General features: G+C 44.5%; 1 protein-coding gene across 3 annotated transcripts in view; it reads left to right on the top strand.

Moving 5' to 3' along the window:
* Positions 1-18971, top strand: part of LOC115386686 (mitochondrial import inner membrane translocase subunit TIM16-like) — an 89901-nt gene extending 70930 nt beyond the window's left edge. The window contains exons 10-30 of one of the 3 annotated variants that reach the window (XM_030089107.1): positions 7323-7377; positions 7770-7827; positions 7916-8061; positions 8147-8245; positions 8332-8596; positions 8684-8859; positions 8945-9053; positions 9135-9221; positions 9378-9520; positions 9705-9809; positions 9991-10076; positions 10258-10399; positions 10477-10566; positions 10668-10784; positions 10899-11034; positions 11136-11227; positions 11328-11414; positions 14565-14649; positions 15413-15549; positions 16193-16258; positions 17058-18968. In XM_030089107.1, coding sequence (XP_029944967.1) covers positions 7323-7377; positions 7770-7827; positions 7916-8061; positions 8147-8245; positions 8332-8596; positions 8684-8859; positions 8945-9053; positions 9135-9221; positions 9378-9520; positions 9705-9809; positions 9991-10076; positions 10258-10399; positions 10477-10566; positions 10668-10784; positions 10899-11034; positions 11136-11227; positions 11328-11414; positions 14565-14649; positions 15413-15549; positions 16193-16258; positions 17058-17144 — 2368 coding nt within the window. In that variant the 3' untranslated portion in view covers positions 17145-18968. Of the gene's footprint in view, positions 1-7322; positions 7378-7769; positions 7828-7915; positions 8062-8146; positions 8246-8331; positions 8597-8683; positions 8860-8944; positions 9054-9134; positions 9222-9377; positions 9521-9704; positions 9810-9990; positions 10077-10257; positions 10400-10476; positions 10567-10667; positions 10785-10898; positions 11035-11135; positions 11228-11327; positions 11415-11583; positions 13216-14160; positions 14259-14564; positions 14650-15412; positions 15550-16192; positions 16259-17057 lie in introns of those variants that run through there. The other 2 variants (XM_030089105.1, XM_030089106.1) reach the window with 2 other exon arrangements.
* Positions 18972-19201: the final 230 nt, after the last annotated feature.

Genomic DNA, 19201 nt, shown 5'->3' with positions numbered 1-19201 from the left:
TGACACAAATAAACAAAAAAACATGCCGAAACTGAAGGTGGATGATAATAAAACTCCCCAAAAAAACGGCCTTTTCTGCTGTAAGTCCAGTGTCTAATGTGTGTTGGAAAAATTTATGCTTCTCATTAGTGTTTTCCCACACTCACATCTGTAAATCCATCATGGCCACCCACGTTCCCCTACCCAGCGCTGATTGTGGAGGTCTCCTGCCAGTTTATGGCCTTAGACCTGACCGTTTTATAACCGAGCCGGCCTGAGCCGGTTCACCACACGTTTCCAGGCCTGTCTGAGTGGTTCGCATGTAGCAAGTAGCGGTTAGCTCTCTCACCTCACAGTGGTACTATGAGAAGTTTGGCTCCAGGCTCAGGGGGGCCTTCATGTTTGGAGTTTGCATGTTCTCCCACAGCAACATGAATAATACAAAAACATGTTCGCGGTTGATCATTGACTCAAAACCTTCTTGTAGTAGCTTTCTGTCTCTCCGTCCACCCTGTGATGAACGGGCGACCCGTCCGTAGACAGCGAGATGGCTCCAGTGACATTTGACTGTAAGCCTGATAAAGCAGAATTTAAAGTGAACGGCAGTCGGACTGTGAGCGCTCGTTTTATCTCAGCCAGTTAAAGTCTGTTTTCTGTCTCTGCTGCTGTTCATCATGTGGTCAGACACTTAGGTTTTCTCGAAATGTGTTGAAGGGTCAATTATTCTTCGAGGAATTGTGTCTCTGTAGTGGGCTCATTGTTTCTCCCCACACTGAGAGATGTGCAGCCTTCGTTGTGGCTTCTGCTTGACTCATTGATACTGCTCACTGCTGACCAGTGAGTTTAATTAAACCTTGAGCATCATGTGTGCACGTGCGGCACCGTGGGTATTTTCGTGTGTGTGCGTCGCGGGCGTCGGGGGCCAGAGGATGGGGCCCGATGGAGCGAGGAGAAAGGGGAAAGCGGGCGCTTTGGCAGCCCATCTGAGAGCTTCGTCACCGGGGCTCAGGCTCGGCCACAGCTGGCCCCTCCGCTCACAATCCGGGCTTTTCTTCCCCCCCTCAGGAACGCAGCGCGTCAGCTCTAATTCCCTTCTAATGAACTGGCTACTGAAGGTAGCTCGGCAAGCAGACCCAGCACACTTATTAAACACACATAGTGGAGACAAAGCAAGCAGTCAGTGGAAAAAGCGCCGCGCTTTAGTACATTTCAGCTCTTCGCGGAGCCACTGTGCGGCTCGGCTCGTCCACCAAATCGAGCAGAGCGGCACCTTAACCTTCAGGGACATGTGGAGAAAGCGGCTGTCTCCTCACCAGCGTGGGCTTTTTCTTTATTATCAAATACATTTAAAGTCTCACAGCTAAGCTACTTACTGATCTTTGGATGAATGAGTAAGTCATCTAATAACCTTGTTCTTTCTTATGCAACTTCAAAGGCCCCTTTGTCTGATGTCTCTCTTTTTTAAGTCTGAAAGTGTCACCTCAATAATCTAAGAAAATTAAAAAAAAATACCAGTAGACTCCTAGCACTGTTACTCAGATACAATGAGAGATACAAACGAACAAAGACGTTGTTTGATTTTACTCCCTTCCAGTCCAAACCGTGACGCAGAGCTTTATTCCGTTGGCAGCAGGTCAGAGGTAAACTTCTGGTCACCTCTCATGGGAGTTACGTTGATTTTGATGAGAGGGCGGTCGGACGGCCCGTCGCTGAAAGCCCGTGTGACCGTGGTGAAGTGGAAAGAAGCTGCCCTCGCCGCAACCCCGCAGTTTAACTCCCGTGGCGCGGAGCCCGCGGTTCAGACGCCGCTGATTGCGACGCTCGTATGCATTCAGACGGCTGGAGTGCGTCACTTTGTGAGTTTACAAAGGTGACACAGCTCATCAGCCGTGATGTGTTTTCTCTTCACAGCTAAATCATTCGTGCTGGATTGCGGTGCAGCAGTTTGGAAGCACTGAGGTGATTTCCACCATCACCTCCGATTTATACCTAAACCCGCTCGAGATAAGATTTCACTTTTCCAACATTCTTGAGGAGCTCCAGAAACCAACCCCGGGACTTACTGTCCTGGAAACAGTCGTACAAATCCTGAGTTGTTCTTTCACGAGTCCCATCTAATATCCGTGGATTATTCCAGTCCAGTCCTCCCATTGTCGGGTGGATGCGGACAGTCATGGGCCCGCAGCGTAAGTGTGGATAAAACCATTAGCTGTGTCTAACTCCTTTACACTGGAGCGATTTCACCGAGACAGAGCAGAGTGTGTTAACTTCCAGCAAATGTAAAGATGGCAGCAGGGAGAGATTATTAAAAGAAGAAATGGTGGATGTGTTTTAATGGACAGCGGTGGTGAAAGAGATAACTGGAAAGCGTGCGCTCACATGGCTCTCAGTGTGGAGGCAGAGCTCTTAGTTCCAGCCAGATAGTTTATGATTAATTTAATTCCAGCACATCTGTTTCCAGAAGTAATCAGTCTTTGATCAAGTGTGTGTGTGTGGGGGGGGGGAGACAAAGAAAAGGCCTCAAATATTATTGGAAAATAAGTTTGATTCATGGTTACAGTTAATTTGCAGCCTCACAGATCACCGTGACCTGTAGGAACCACTCAACTGTGATTTCACTGATTACTCAATCCTGTTGGTTCACATAAATTTGAAAAACTATAAATATGAAGCTAGAATTAAGTTTCTCAAAGATCAGGAACCTTTAAGCTGCTTTGTTATGAAACTTTTTTTTTTTTTAGTAGCAAATGACTTTTACTTTGGGTGAAAAGTTGTATATGTATCTTGATTTGTTTACTTCTGTGTGTGTTTGCGATGGGAGTTGTGTGCCCGTACGTGCCCATACTTGGATTTGTGCGCGCACAGATTTCCATGTGCGAAGCACAAATAGTGTTTAGCGTGTGGTTAGTTATATGCCTGCATATTACAGTTTGTGTATTTATTGTGCGCGCTGAGATTTGTATACGGCTGCAGCCAGTGGTGATTGTCTGTGGAGGTTTTGTGGCCCTCTGTGTGCGCTGGCAGGCTCGCTTTTATGAAGCCGGCTCCTGTAATGTTTTTGAAATCAAGTCAGATTTTTCAGATGCCTTGGCTGACGTTTTTAAGACTCGGAGCTAACCCAGGGTGAATAATGCTCAATAAATGACTCTCTAAGTTGGCGAAGTCTTTTTTTTTCTTCTGACTTGTCCCAAGTGCCTGTTTGATAATCCAAACATTTACTCTGAAAGTGTGAGTGAGCGGCCCGATACAGCTGGACAAGCTGCAGGCGCTCGGCGTGCGGAGGCAGGCGGCCAGACAGAGTCCGCTGCTGCAGTTCACAGTTCAGCAGACCCTTCAGCCTCACTGTTATCGCTGCAGCGCAACACTGAAGAGGACGGAAAAGACAGCAAGAGCAAATATATACACTTGTACTTCTATGCATTAAAACTAGGAACAATTTCAAGTTCATTACTTTGAGCTAAGCGGTCAGTCCGACCTGTATGTGGGAGCTGAGCTTAGATGAGTAACCACTTCCTCAATACATGATATAAAAACAAGAGCAGTACACAAATGGAGACAATGGAAACAGATTCAAAGGATGTTTTCCTTTAAGGACAGCCTGTCAGACAGCAGTGGTCGTATCACATTAAGACACAGTGTGACAATGATGAACTGGACTGCTGACAGTGCATATCAGCAGATTGAAAGCCATCCAGTGTTCCTGTAATTAAAAAAAAAAAAAAAAAAAAAAGTGAGGGCTTCTGTGCAAAATGAGGCTCAAAGTGAGACGTAGACAACCATTTGCTTTGTTTTGGTCTCATATTCCTCAAAGGCCACCACAGTTATTTCTCTTGTGAGCTGCCACCTGTCATCTGGAGCTTATTGTGCTGTCTTGTGTGTTTTTACTTGTGCGGCTGCGCCCCCCCCCCCCCCCCCCCCCCCCCCCCCCCCCCTCCCCCCGAAAGGCCACGTTCTCGCAGTGCAGAGAAAGCTCCCTTTAACTGATAGCGATCTGGCCAGAGATGCCGAACCTCACCGCCACCGCGACCTTCTACCTCCACAGACCAGACTGCTCCCATTAGCCCCACCTCTACTGTATATATTACACTACTGCTTGTGCCTGATGTTATCAGTGTGACTGAATGGGCACGCAGTCATAGTGCAGTGCGTTCTCCCCGCACATCAATGTGTCCTTTTGTGTGGACGCCGGACCTTTTCTGCACAGTTTAAGTGCATAAACTCAGAGGTTTCTTCTCCCAGATGCACAGTAATACACACACCGTAGTTCAAACGCGCACACATCCGTCATCCACTCGTCCGTTCTTCCAATGGCTCACTTTATCAAACGACATCACATTCTCATCATCATAATACTCCCTGGCAGATTCAGACTAACACACACTCCCATGAGTAATATAACCATCATATCTGCTGGTGCTGAAGGCTGCTGTCACGGGCAGAAGGTCATTTCACGACGTCCGCCTGGGTGTGTGTGTGTGTGTGTGTGTGTGTGAGGGAGCGGAGCGAGGCGATGGCAGACGAGACAGGAGGCGTGCTTTCGCCGCTCTCTGTTTTGTGTAAACTCTGATAGGAGCGCAGTGACAGACCGAAGCCAGGGGGATTTGGGGAGCATCAGCCGGCTCAACGCAGAGCGTTTGGAAGGTGTGGAGACATAAGTGGGGGCATATCAGCCCAAAAGAGTGAGGCTGAGAGGAGTCTCGGAGAAAGACCATCTTAAAAAAGAAGTTATTGATAAAATCTGTCGATGTATCGTTACTCTTATATATCAAAACCACCAGGTTTGAAATAATAAACCACTATTTGATGATGGTTTTAGCTTGTTCTCATCACATGGTCCACACAGAACAAGGCTTTATATGAGGATTAGTGTCACACACACACACACACACACACACACACACACACACACACACACACACACACACACACACACACACACACACACACACACACAGCTCTGTTTACAGTTTCTCCTGAATGAGGTCTAGTATTTGTTTTCATTCATAATCAGCCCATGTGATGGAGCTCCACGTAAGAAGCCGACTCCCTCACCGAGCGAGTGTAAAGACGCATGTTGCCATTAATGCACGTTCACGTGCACCATGAGGCCGCATAATTAGCTTGCGTGTTCGCTCGTGAATATGCACACGCAGGCATATGTGTGTGTGTGTTTTCCTGTGTGGGAAAACGGTCCGGTGGAGAGGTGAAGCATGAAAACGACAGTAAACAGAGGCAACGATAAAGTGATAAAGCTTCACTCCGATTATGTGGCTGTTTGACTTGTTGAGCGTTTACTGTGAGAAACCCGGAGATAAGCGCTCGTGGAAAGTGAACTCAATTTGGAGGAGTAATTGGGACTGGAGGGACAAAGGGAGATTACGCTGGCAGAGAGGTAGTGCATTTGAATGGGACAGGACAGAGTGGGAGAGGTGGAGGGTGGGAATGGAGGTGTTTAGGGACTCCCTGTGGGCCGACTCAGACATGGGAAAAAGGAGTCGGCCTAACGAAGCGTGGATGTCCCTCGCTGATTTCACAGGCCTGTCAGAGAGGGAGGGGCGGTCGAGGGGAAAAGACACAGGTTTGACACAGGAGAAGTTCTTCAGGATGCATTGAACAGTCAGGTGAAATGAGACATAAAGGAAAAGGAATTTTAAGTACTTGACATTGGCTTAATTGCAATGTACGATCGGTGGGGGGAAAAGAACACTACAGTAAGATTTACTGTCCCTGTATAACTGGAGTAGACCTTGTAGGCCAATATACATCCACGAATAAATAGTTCTAGATGATAAAAAAAAGAAAAGGCCCTCGCCTTTGATTGAACTTTTTGGTTCATTGAAGTAGTTTAATAAATAATTCTTGGAGATTAAATGCTGACAAGTCTTCTATTTTGTTTGGAACATACATTTATAACTATTTTATACCTATTTTAACTAGTACTGCCTGTATTTGTGTCAATTTATGTCTAAAATGTGCCATATTTTTGTTTTGTTTCTAACTTTAACATGAAGTTTGAGCCCTGCTCTTATGAATTTCTTTCATATAAATGTGATTAAGACTTATTGCTACACTTCTTTATTTCTTTTTGACATATGTCCAAATTAGCCTTTTTTTCTTCAATTTACTTTTAACTGCATGCAAGATTTGTCCTCTGAGACAAGTTTCAGAATATATCCAAGTTTGTCTCTCTCTGTCTGATGACAGAAAAACTGCCAAGAGCTCAATTACTTTTTAAAGATTTACCACTAAGCCGAAATAAAGATCTGCTACAACTTATATGTGTCCTGAAATATTCAGATTTGTTTGTGTAAACGCGACGGCCCGCTCACACATGCACTGTGGCGTGTCGCCATGCGCCGTCGCCTCAGATCCCAAAGCCCAGCCTGTCATTATGCTGTCATGCTTGGAGCATTACATCACGGCTCCGCCGGCCTCGGTTCATGTGGAAGCAGCCGAGCGGCGTTCGCCCTGGAATAGGAGCGTTAACCGAGGACGTCATGGCGAGCCAATCACTGCAGCGGCCTCCCCTCTTCACCCAGCCCGCCTGAGGCCCGGGACGTGAAGTGCTCCAGTCTGCCAGCACTCTCCAAACGATACCGACTGCTCCTGTTATCGATGAGGGGGGGAAGAGAGAGATTTATTTCAGGACACGCTGTCGGTTATGGAACAGGAAAGATTTACCAGCATCACCTGCTGTGTGTGTTTCTGTAGCACTTCCTGTTTGGCTTGGTTCGTGCATTCGATCACACTTTCCGCTCAGGACTGCAAAGCTCATTAGGTTTCTGTTTCTTTCAATCCTCTCAGTTCAGATCATGAGAGGAGGCAGGTGACTGTGGCCTCATGCGAGTGTGTGCGGACAAAGTAAAGCTCGACGTCTGAAATGTTTCTTAATGAAGGTTAAGTGTGTTGCCAAACAAATCCAGATATTTTCTAGATAAGTTTAAAGTTTTTATTGCAGCCTTGAAATCAAGAAAGAACAACATTCACGCTTCAAAAAATTATGTGACTGCTTCATTTTTCTTGCTACAGATGACCAATATCGGTTCAAAATGTGAAGCGATGATCAGAAAGTCTAGATCAGCAAATAAATGAACAATCAATAGATATTAGCGTTCACATTTTGTGTTTTGTCGTTTTTGCAGTACTGGCTGTCAGAAAGAAATTAAGTGACAGTTGTGAAAAATTCAGCATTTAAGGTGTCAGCAGAGTTCTGCTGTTAACCAGACGCTTCTTTATTCTCTGAAACTGAATCTATTCCACCATCTAGTGGCGCCCGATTCAAACTTCATCCTGTGCCACTCGTCATTCTAATATTTCTTTCTTTGTCCTCTGTTTGCTTTCAGCATCCTGATTCCTCTGTTTGATGAAGACACTGGTTTGCTTCTGTTGTCTGGCATGGTAAGATAAAGATTGATTTTCTTTATTATTCATGTTTTCTGCAAATAACAATAAGACATCACTCAGATATTATTCATATACATGTTTTTGTGACCTTAAAAATCTGTCAGAGTGATATGAATCATCAGTATATTCTTTATGGAAATACTTTACAATAGAGGGGGAATATTCTGGATTTGATTGACATTTTTCAGTATCAAATGAAGCTGAATTTCCAAATTAAGATAATAGAGAGGAGACACGCCATGAAACTGCACGTGGTTTTTGGGTGAAGGATTAACAAAAGCATTGAGGTGGAGGTTGTCTCGTCAGATATTTGATGCCATTCCACAAAAAGATAAGAATAGAGAATTTTATATGCAAGTACTTATTGATTTTTCTCTCCTTCATAGGGAGACACTGTCATCGATTGCTATGAAATCTCCTCCTCTGAGCCTTTACTCTCTCAAGGTAAACCTTATTTTACTAAACATGATCATTTCAGTAACCTTCCCTAAATGTCTGTAACTCACCCGCCCTCTGTATTTTACACCCTAAGTGAGCCACTGTCTGACGGACAGCTCGACGCGGGGGGTTGCCATGCTGCCTAAGATGGCGCTGGACGTCATGTCCTGCGAAGTGGTGCGCTTGCTTCAGCTGACGGACAGCTGCATTGTGCCAATCAGCTACCAGGTCCCTCGCAAGGTTAGTATGTTCATGACTTATAGTGCAGATTAAGCTAATCTATTATTTCAGTTTGAATATAAATCATTTATTTGCCGTCTCTCAGCATTCGGGCCAGGAGTTCCATGACGACCTTTACCCGGACACGGTGGGCACGACGGCAGCCATGACAGCTGAGGAGTGGTGGCAGGGAGGGAACCAGCAGGTCGCTTCTCTTCTTTCTCTGCAGCTTCATCCGGTTTGGACCCAGCGTGAGCAGCTCCAGCATTCAGCATTGTTTTCTTCCCTCAGGTGGAGAAAGTCAGTCTCAACCCCAACAAGAGGCCCAAAACAAAGGCGACGCCCGAGAAACCAGCTTCAGCCAAGAAGGGGCTGATCAGTGGGGGGAGCAAGGAGGATCAGGCTCGGGGCTGCTCCACCTCCAGCAGTCCTCTGAGCACCCCCAGCAGCAGCGCCGCCCCGTCCCGCTCGCCCTCCTCCACCTCCGGCCTGTCTTCAGGCTTCCTGCCCAGCCCCAGTCCCAGCCAGAGCGTCAAGGCCATTCAGAGTCTGATGGGTACCAACGCCGACGCCACACGCTCGAGTTCAGCACCTTTTACTCGAGGATGATGTTATTTATATTAGGTTGTGTTTTTTCTATCAGGGCCGACCTCCAAGTTCCGTCACATCCAGGGCGTGGTGATGCACCGCGACACACACATCACCAACATCCGCGGCCTGAACCTGACCACGCCGGGCGAGTGTGACGGTTTCTGCGCCAACCACCAGCGCGTGGCCGTGCCTCTCGCCATCGCCGGAGGCCAGATCGCCATAGTTGAGGTGCAGCAGCAGCAGCAGCAGCTTGTTGATATTTTTAAATCTTTTGGAATCGAGATTCTATTTCCAGTTTAATTTGTCTTCTCAGCGCTCTCAGCCGGGCAGGCTCCCAGACACGGCGGTCCCCACCGTCCAGAACTCTGGCAATGTGGCCGACTTTTGCTGGGACCCCTTTGACCCACGCCGACTTGCCGTGGGTGAGTGAATAACGTCGTGAAGGACTGTTCATGTGAGCGTCTCACTGCGTGCGTTACACTGCTTTTCTCTGTCCCTGGCAGCCGGGGAAGATGCTAAGATCCGGGTGTGGAAGGTGCCGGAAGGCGGGCTGAAGGGGACGCTGACAGAGCCTGAACTCATCCTCCAAGGTAGGACAGACGCCCTGGAGACGATCCTGAAACCACAGAGGACTTCTGGTGTAACATGCCTGAATCTAATGAATCGTGTATAATGAGTGGAAAAAAAGCTACGGCAGCTGCAGTTGTTCTTCCAGGATGATTGACGGCTCGTCTGGCTCCTCACAGGCCACACAGAGAAGATCTACTCCGTTAAGTTTCACCCGTTGGCCAGTGGACTCCTGGTGTCTTCGTCCTACGACCTCAGCGTCAGGCTGTGGGACCTGGACAGAGGAGAGCAGGTCAAACTGCTCACTGGACACGAGGACCAGGCGAGTCGAACACTTCCTCATTCTCCTCATAGCAAGAAGAAATCGACACTGCTTGTTTCAGACGCTGTTTAGATTCCAGTCATGCTTATGTATTTTACCAGAACAAACTGTAACACGTATAAAATCTGATCATTTTACAAGTTTCTGTTTCTTCTTCATTTCTCTCCTCACTCTTCATATTCAGGTGTTCGGCATGGCGTGGAGTCCAGACGGGAAGCTGCTGGCAACAGTTTGCAAGGATGCGAAAGTTCGTATCTATGACCCTCGCAAGTCCACCGCTCCCGTACAGGTGAATCTTGATCGTAGACAAAATGTGAATTTAAAAATAGTCATCAATTCTTATTTGACCTCACAGCTATGAAGGAGATTTGTGAATCTTAATAGTGATTACACACACACACACACACAAAAAAAAAAAACAGGCCGTAAGAACAGAAATGATATTAATCTTTGTTGTTTTCTGTTTTCAGGAGGGAGCAGGTCCCGAAGGCCATCGGGGGGCTCGGGTGGTCTGGGTGTGTGACGGCAAATACCTGCTGGTGTCGGGATTTGACAGGTACTAGAAATGATTTAAAAAAAAGAAGTTGAAGCTTCTGATGAAGTGAGATATTTGAGCGTTCTGTAAAATCTATCCAGTCAGTAATAGATTTTACATATAACACCGTTGCCATGGCAGCAGTAGACCTGACTCCAGAGAACTTAAACTGCGACTTCATTTTTTTTTTCCCCCTCGACAGCCTCAGTGAGCGAGGAATCTACCTGTACTCCGCGGACTCCCTGTCCTCCGGCGCCATCGCCAGCATTCCCATAAGCATCTCCCCCTCGACGCTCATCCCTTTCTACGACCCCGACACTGGCGTCGTCATCCTCAGCGGAAAAGTGAGACTCAGACCACCGATCGCGTTGGAGTCGTGAGACGCTCTGCAGCCGCTGAACGAGTTGAATCTGCTTTTCAGGGTGAAAACAGAGTTTACATTTACGAGATCGTCCCTGAGGAGCCCTACTTTATTGAATGCAGCAGTTTCACCTCCTCTGAGCCTCACAAGGTACCTCATCTCATGCACTCCTAAAACAGATATTTTTTAAATGTTGAATATTTATTTTGAATTTGTTGATCTCTGACTCGTGAAATGTCTTCCGTCTGCAGGGGTTCGCCTTTCTGCGCAAGACCGAGTGCAACGTGCGCGACGTGGAGGTTGCAGTCGGACTGATGCTCACCAAGACCACCATAGAGCCAGTCGCTTTCAAAGTGCCAAGAGTCAAGGTTGGGCAGCCTGCGCCACCTTGTGGACGCACGGAGACGCTGCAGCACACCGCCCCTGATGTCTTTCTGTGATGAATGTCGATGACAGTAACCACTCGGTGTGTTACTCTGCAGAAAGAGTTCTTCCAGGACGATGTGTACACCGACACTGCGATGTGGTGGGAACCGGCTCTGACGGCCTCCGCCTGGCTCTCCGGCTCCAACGGCCAGCACAAAAAGATGAGCCTGAAGCCCAAAGACATGACGCCAGGTACCCATACGCTGCAGGGATTCTTCATTTGTATATATAGCAATGATAAATACGTCCACGTCTTTCTACTTAATGCCTGGTGTGTGTCTTTTTTCTTCCAGTGAGCGAGGCCCCCAAAGAGGCCCCAGTCAGGAAATACCTGCCATCCTCTGTTTACCTGGAGGAGAAGACAGACGAGCAGAAGAAGGAGGAGGTGCAGCACGTCTCCACAAACTGTCCAGCATCGCAGATATAAACAAAATTAGAAATCTTCCGTCTCTTCTGGATTTGCTGAGTGTGTTTGTGATACCCAGCTGCTGAGTGCCATGGTGGCGAAACTGGGGAACATGGACGACCCGCTCCCACAGGAGTCCTTTGAGGGAGTCGATGAAGATGAGTGGGTGAGTGAATATGATGGAGACGTCTGTTCTGAGAAAGTACGTAATTGTTTATACAGTCTGCAGCTGTGGGAAAACAATCAACTTTAACAATGATACTCTATTTTTACCTGTTCCTACAATTACAACAACAGTTTTTTCTTCCAGTTTTGCTCATTTTTCTGTTTTCCAGGATGACTGAAGGAGCCCGTCCGTCACGACGAGGGAGAGAGTTACGACGGATTCATGCGTGCCACCCGGACAGCATCTCAGCCTCCCGAAAAACCCGAAACGAGCAGCACGATGTGAACGTCAACACGTTTTAGGGGAATTTTTAAAATTAAACTATCAGTACTGTATGTATGACAATATCTGTTCAGGTTTTGAATAATCAAATATCACACTGTCTAGTTGGTAAAAGTGGATTTTTTTTTTAAATCAGTTTGAGATAATCTGATTTTGTAATTGTTCTGTATTTGTATGCTAGACAAGAGGAATAATGCCACACGTTGCCATGCTAGGACGATAATCTCAACGCTTATATACAAGAAATTCTCAGTAAATATACTGAAAATACATATTTGGGATTAATGTTTACCATAAATCTGGTAAATTATAATACAAGGTCAGTCCAAGTGGAATAAAACTGCAGGTAATTCAAGCAATAATATCTCCACTGTGTTTCCACAACACACACCCTGTGAATTAGACGTGAGCCTCACTTCTTCTGTCCTCTGTGGTCGTGGTTGAAGCATGATAATCCTCTCTGGGTCGTCCGTATTTAAAGTGTTTCAGTGTTACAGTCGCACATTGTGAGTGATGACGTATACAGAGTCGTGGTGTGTTTTGCCACATCGACCTCCACAGCGCACGGTCATGAGCACGTGCTCCGCCTTCATGTGTCTTTTTAAAAAATGCAATTAGATGATCTTTGCGGTTGTGTCAGCAGCGAACGCCGCGTGCCTGATTTAACAAGCTCGTCTTCCTGTCCGATCAGGTGAATCTCACACACACAAACGCAAACACACACACACACACGGTTACTGTAACACGCTCAAGCTTCAGCGGCACAAACCTCGCCGAGGATACAACAGGGTCACCAGTGCTCATGTTTGGCCATGAACTGGAGTTTTCTAATCACCGTATTGTCACAGTTTTAGCCATATTTGCCTAAAAAAAAAAGTTGTTTTAACATTATTTTGTGTCACTGCTTTATTTGTCAGATTTTACTGAATCTCTTGCTTATTTCTTTAAAGAAAACAGTCAAAACAATGAACTGCTCTTTTACACTGAAGCCAAATCACCTCCTTTGATGTTTTGACGGGGACCTTTATAAAATAGATTATTTTCTTTCTTTTTTTTCTGTTTAGTTTAACTTTTAATATGACCCATGCCCATGTTCTGCCTCTTTTGGGGATATCCCTCTTTATAATGAGATAATTCTCATGACCTGCTTTTAACTTTTTATCATGTAATCAGTATTAATCAGTCACAATGCAGCCATCATACAGTCTTTATTCCAGGCTACATCAGGATCAACAATCATTCTGACTCTATCCCGTTTGTTTACAGCCTCAGACAGACCAAACTGAACCAGCTCGGTCATTTTGAACACAGGTGTAATCAGGGTTTGTGGGATATATTCTGCTGTATGTGTCTGTGGCTCCAAAACGGTCACAACTTGGGATTTTTGGATGGGATAAAATTGCCTTTCATTGTGTTGAAAACATCTTGTTTTGTGAGTAAATTCTTTTATATCTGTCTAATCTGGGTAACACTTTGTGGATTTTCATTATTGTCTTACAATAAAAACTTTTTCAATCCATTATTGATTTTCTCTGTTTGATTCATTCAGGATGGCAAACACACAGCCAGTGAATACAATATACATACCTCAGGAATATGTGTAATTTGGCATCAATCAGCTGATTGCCACAGGGGAAACTGGTTAATTGTTTTAAAACATTCAACTACAACAGTGGGAAGTTATTTTTTGTTTGACATCCAAATGCATATTTCCGTTTAGGAGTTTGGAGATTTTCCACTTCCCACTGAGTAATGACTAGTTTAAACCTGTATTTATAGGCCAAAGTGGTAGAGGTTTCATCTACATTTTCTTATATTTTGTTAATTATGCTGTCTTAAATTAAAAAAAGAGTATATTTTGCTTATTTCATTTTTTCATCTTGAACTTCCCATGATAGCAGAAAGAAGAGGACTTATTTTAAGATAAATATTTGTTCTAAAATACACACATGGTCTTTGTTGTATGTTTACAGTTGAAAAAATGAAATAAAACTCAATATAACAGAGTTGAATTGAGCTCAGATAACATTTGGTTCCACAAGAGTAAAAATTATTAAAGGCCATTGTCAACTTTTCAGAGTGAATTTCACACATTTAAGAGTCAGAAATGGACGTGTGAAAACTTTTAATGTGTGTAAAAATATAAAAAAATTTTTTTTTTTTCCAACAGGGGAACATGATTCCACTTGAGACAATAGTTTCATCGGTATATTATTATTACAGGGACTTTACGTTTGCTTAAATAACATTCAAAATTATTTCCAAAATATGAAAAAACTATTCAATACAGTATATGTCAGTCTGTTAAAAATAATATTGACGCTGGACCAGCTTCAATATTATTTATCTGGTAAATAAAACTGAACGCAGTTCACCGTGAATACAAACTGCACTTCGTCCTCCTCGCCTGCAGGGGCCGCTGTAAATCTTAGCGCGCTCCCGTCTGCGCCTTCTTTGGTCGACGCTTCCTTGACCTTTGACCCCTCCGGTAACCTTCAGTGTACATGTGAGAAAATAGTTGGCTCGCTCGCTCCGTGGGACGCGGGATTAGATTCTAAAATGGTAAGAACGTTTTTGACAGTGGTTGTTTTTTTATCCAGCCGCTCCGTCAGCGACAGTAGATGAGCCGCTATGGAGAGGACCTGCCTCAGGCTGCTCCTCCTGCAGTCTTTATGTAATGCAGACGTCTCCTTTTCGACCTGGTATTTCCTTTAAACTCAGTGTTGTCATGTGTAAAAGAGCATGGGTTGGTGAGGAGGACGTCGTGCCTGTAATGACGGTGCTCGTTTTGTTCTCGTGTATTTCCTGTGGTCGTCCTGTCCTCCTCTCTGTGATGATTTTCTCTCAATGTGTGTTTTTCCCTCGCAGGCTAAATATCTGGCACAGATCATAGTGATGGGAGCTCAGGTGGTGGGACGTGCGTTTGCCCGTGCACTACAGCAGGAGTTTGCAGGTATGATGCAGTATTTGTCAAATCAAGGACTCAGAGGGAACATGTCCCCACTATTTATAAGCTTTGTTTGTTTCATTGCACAGTGAGGTTTGCTCATATGGCCCCAGCCTGTAATATATGATTTACCTGATGATCTCCACGCGATGCATTTTTGTGCTCGTTACCAATCAGGACATACACCAAGTCTTGTATTGATGTACATCGTTCCTCAGCTCTGTCTCTTATCATGAAGGTGGGGCTGAGACCCCTCTGTGTGATGTGTTTGTATGTAAAGTCCAAAGACCCTGTCTTTCTTTGATGAATGTTTGTCCTCAGATGAGCTTAAGGTACAAAATACTCAACTTAAAATACAAAGGTGATCAGCACTTTGGATCAGGAAAAACCCAACGATTCATGATATTGTGACAGATTTTCCTTCCCTAACTGTATATTCCTGCATTCCCGCATTGATATTGATTGAATTGAATTGAATTCCATTGTTTGCCTTAAGTAACCTTTGTAACTGTGTTTTGCAAAGCCTCATAATAAAACTGTGGTTATAATCCTTATTTTTCTTACAATTATTAGTATTGTTTTGGCTATCTTAAAGTTTCAAAGACATGTATTCAATTTTTAAACTGTCTTGCTCTGTGAAAGTGAGTGCTATGTGGTGCAAATGTCTGAGTAAAGTTAAATGAATCATGCATGCAACTCTGTGCACAATTGATTGTAGCCTCACAGTATAAATTTATAATTTTTTTTCCTGTTGTCGTTTCACTCTCAGCCAGTCAGGCAGCAGCCCGGGCCCGGGGTAGTGCTGGTCAGCAGTCGGCCGCCGCCTCCAGCATCACCGGGATGAGCCTGCAGGAGGCCCAGCAAATCCTGAATGTGACCAAACTCACGCCTGAGGAGATTGAGAAGGTGCGAACTTACTCTGCTTGTTCTAAACTCACTCAGTTAATGTAGCTGCTCAGACTGCAGGCCATAAAGGAGGCTCTGCTGTTAAAACAGTTCACTGTGAGCATCAACATAGCCGGATGTGAGAGTTTACTAGTTTTAAAAACACTAACAATGGATCACCAGGCATCTTATTTCTGTCCACTGCTGTAAAAACAAATCTTTAGAGCATTGTTCCTTTAATGTTTCTCTGTGACATCTTCATTGCCGTCATAGAATTAGTTTTAAAACAGCACTCAGTGCAACTCTCTGAAAAGTGACAGAATTTGCAGGTTATTTTTCACACATTTTGAGGTGCATGCTTTATCACGCTCACATCCTCCTTTCATCACCACTATTCACCAATGTGGCTCAGAAATCTCTTTGGATTGAAATCTGTCAGCGAAGCCGCCCTGATTCGGTGTCTCTCCGCGGTGCAGCCAGGTCGTTCTCACAGGATGTTACTACATGATTGATCATATTAATAGATCCATTAGGGTATTGCAGCTCTTTAGGTTAAATCTGTGGATGTGCATTGACATAAATAAATGGATTATTGTCCCAGCTTTTGTCCTGATTGTCCCTCAAATGCTTCCACTGTAATGCTAACGCCAACCTTTTCTTGCAGAACTATGAGCACCTTTTCAAAGTGAACGACAAGTCAGTGGGCGGTTCCTTTTACCTGCAATCAAAAGTGAGTATTCTATGTCACACTCTTCACTTATGTTGTTACTCAGTGTGTTTTATGGAACACAGGGAGGCTGTCACTATTAGAAAAGTATTTGATTTCTTTAAAAGCATGTATACTAATACTTGGATAATATTATGGACTCTTAATGAGTCTCTACATTGATGGATTATCATACAAACATTTCCTGAGTGTAATTATATAACATATACATGACTTGTCATGATACACCTTCGAAAAGTGTAGCTTTCACCAAATACAAGTCATCATCATCTCCCTCATCACATAAAATATACGGACTCATAGAATCCTGGTTCATGAAGACTAATCTTTGTTCATTAGAAAAACTGACCAAAAACACTAGATGGATAATGTCCCAGGATGCTCCAATCTATATGTGTGTATGTGGGAATGTGTATGTATATGTGTGTACATGTATACATGCATATAGATTTGTTTCTTTTTTCATCTTTTGTTACTTAATCATTGTGAAGTTACCTCTTTTATTCCCCCCTTCTTATGTTGATATCATTATTATGATTATTACTATTTCTTTGTTTTCTTTTTCTTTTTCTGTAAGGCCTTGGGGTGGGGGGGTGGGCTTTGGGGTTGGGGGTTGTTCTGTAAATTGAAAATTATAAATAAAGTTGGGGGGAAAAAAAGAAAAACTGACCAACCCTGTTTAAAACTTATTTAAAACCTTTTTTTTCAGAAAGTTAAAACATGAATACTTGTCATATAGTTTCTGTGGCTCTGCAAACTGTTACTCTTTGTCACATTCAGTGTTTTTCCTGTTTGTGTCCAGGTGGTACGAGCAAAAGAGCGACTCGATGAAGAGCTTAGTATTCAATCGCAAGAAAATCCACAGTCACAGCAGAAAAAAGAAACATGAAGAGAACATCCTTCATGCCCTTTCTATCCTCTCCCCGTTCTCTGTAAATTATAACCCAATTAAAAGCCCTTTCCTTTTCTCTAAAAATGTCATTTGTGGTTGAATCTGACTGCAAAGCAGTTGTACATTCATATCTTGTTTGTGTTCTCGACATTAAGATACACACTCTGTCCTTTCACTGCATTGTAAGTGGGACAAAATGAAAACACACGTATCAAATGCAACTTTATTAAACATTTTTTTTGTTTTCATTGACATTATTATCAATATCGTAATAAAATTCCTCTAAAACAGGAGAACACCGCTATGTTGTACCAATTGGAGACTTTTACAACTCTAAAATTCTGCATGTTCGACCTCAGAACATGATGCCAGGAAAAAATATATTTTCATATAATATTTTTTTTTCATATAGTGTATAACTTCTATATTTACCTATAATAAAAAGGCACTTGGAAAACTTAAAATACTGACATATCTCACAAATGTGCAAAAACAGAACTTGGAGCAGGCCTTGCGTGGCCTTCGTCTCATCATTAACCCTTTGTGCAACGCCGTGGCACTTCAGTCAATGGCACCCCTTTAGAAACGACGCCGTCCCAGCTAGCTAACAATTTCTGTGCCCTGGATGTGAACCCCACTTTTTTTTTTTTCTTAATGTGAAGTGAGGCTTACTTGGAAAAATCTCCAGGAGCTCGTACCACTTTTTAGTCGTGAAAAAAGTAAAAGATCAGACATTTTAGCAACTGAGGATGATTTTTTTTTTTTCTTTTGAAAGATTATTCCTGGTTCCCAAAACAACAAAATGTATAATGCTCTACACTGAGAAGTGATGAGACAGCATCCCCATATCTACACATGCTATGAAGGGGAGGGAGAAAGTGCAGTTTATTACAGGCTGAGCTCAAAGGGTTAATGGATCAAACAGCTTATTTAATATTGAAAACGATGTGGACCCCGCGAGGGTCCGTGTCGGGTTGCTCAGGTTTCTGCTGCCACGCCGAGTCTCTGTCCCTGGCTTCGACCAGCAGAGGAGAGACAGACATTCGGGATGTGAGGGAGGGAGGGAGAGGAGGAAGAAGAGGAGGAGAGCCGCCACATCCATGGGTTTCACTGTTGCCATGGAAACCGTGTCTAGCCTACTTAACACCTGTTTCTGGTGACATCACGTTGCGGGATCGTCCACTCACAGCGAGGGACTCGATTCGGTACCCGACCTGAACCCGGAGACAGGGCCACCGGAGTGTGTGAGGAGGAGGAGGAGGATGATGGTCTTGTCTGAGATAATAAAGACTCAGAATTACTGAGGCAGAAAAAAAAGGTACGATCTTCATCTCTGCTGTGAATCCTGGCGGCGCTGCGGGCAGCCTGACAGCACTACCTCACACAGGGAGGGGCAAAATACGGGATTGTTTGCAGCGAATATGGCTTGTTAGACTGCCCAGATCTGCTAAAAGGCTTTGCGATGGGGGAGCTGAGCCTTTTGGGTTTAATCTAGAAAAAAAAAAAAAGTTGTGAGGAGGGGAAAAAAAAAAATCCAGAGGGCAGACAGAGTTCAGTGGCCTAGTTTTCTGCAGGCTGGTATGCTTGTGAGTGGCTGCCACACTGGGCACAGCACAGCCACTGACTTCAGAGCCGCGAGGGCCGATTGGCGGGTCGGCGGCCAGATGGAGGGCGGCTGCACCGCGCAGCAATCCGCTGCCTCTCCTCCTCCACTGGCACTCAGCCTCACCTCTCATCTCGTCCCTGTCCCCTGTCCATTCATTTATCTATTCAGCCAAGGCTGCTGCTTCCTTTTTTTTTTTTTTTTTTTTATCTCTCACACTCTCGGTGCCACCCGCCATTTCACAGTTGCTCTTTTGAATATTAAAGACTAAATGTTGTAACTGAGGTAATCTGCAGTTAGGATACCGAATGAAGACGTGTGTGAAGCCCGTACCTCCTCCGAGCTAAAAACCTGCCCTGATTGTCATGTAAATCTGACGTCGATAGAATGGATACCCACATAAAAACATGCTTCCCTCCTGTAGCAGTGCTTCCAAACTTGTTGGCTTGCT

This window comes from Salarias fasciatus, chromosome 4 (genome assembly GCF_902148845.1).
Source record: "Salarias fasciatus chromosome 4, fSalaFa1.1, whole genome shotgun sequence".
NCBI lineage: Eukaryota > Metazoa > Chordata > Actinopteri > Blenniiformes > Blenniidae > Salarias > Salarias fasciatus.
The sequence above is the reverse complement of the archived record's forward strand: the minus strand, read 5'-3'. Positions and strand labels throughout refer to the sequence as shown.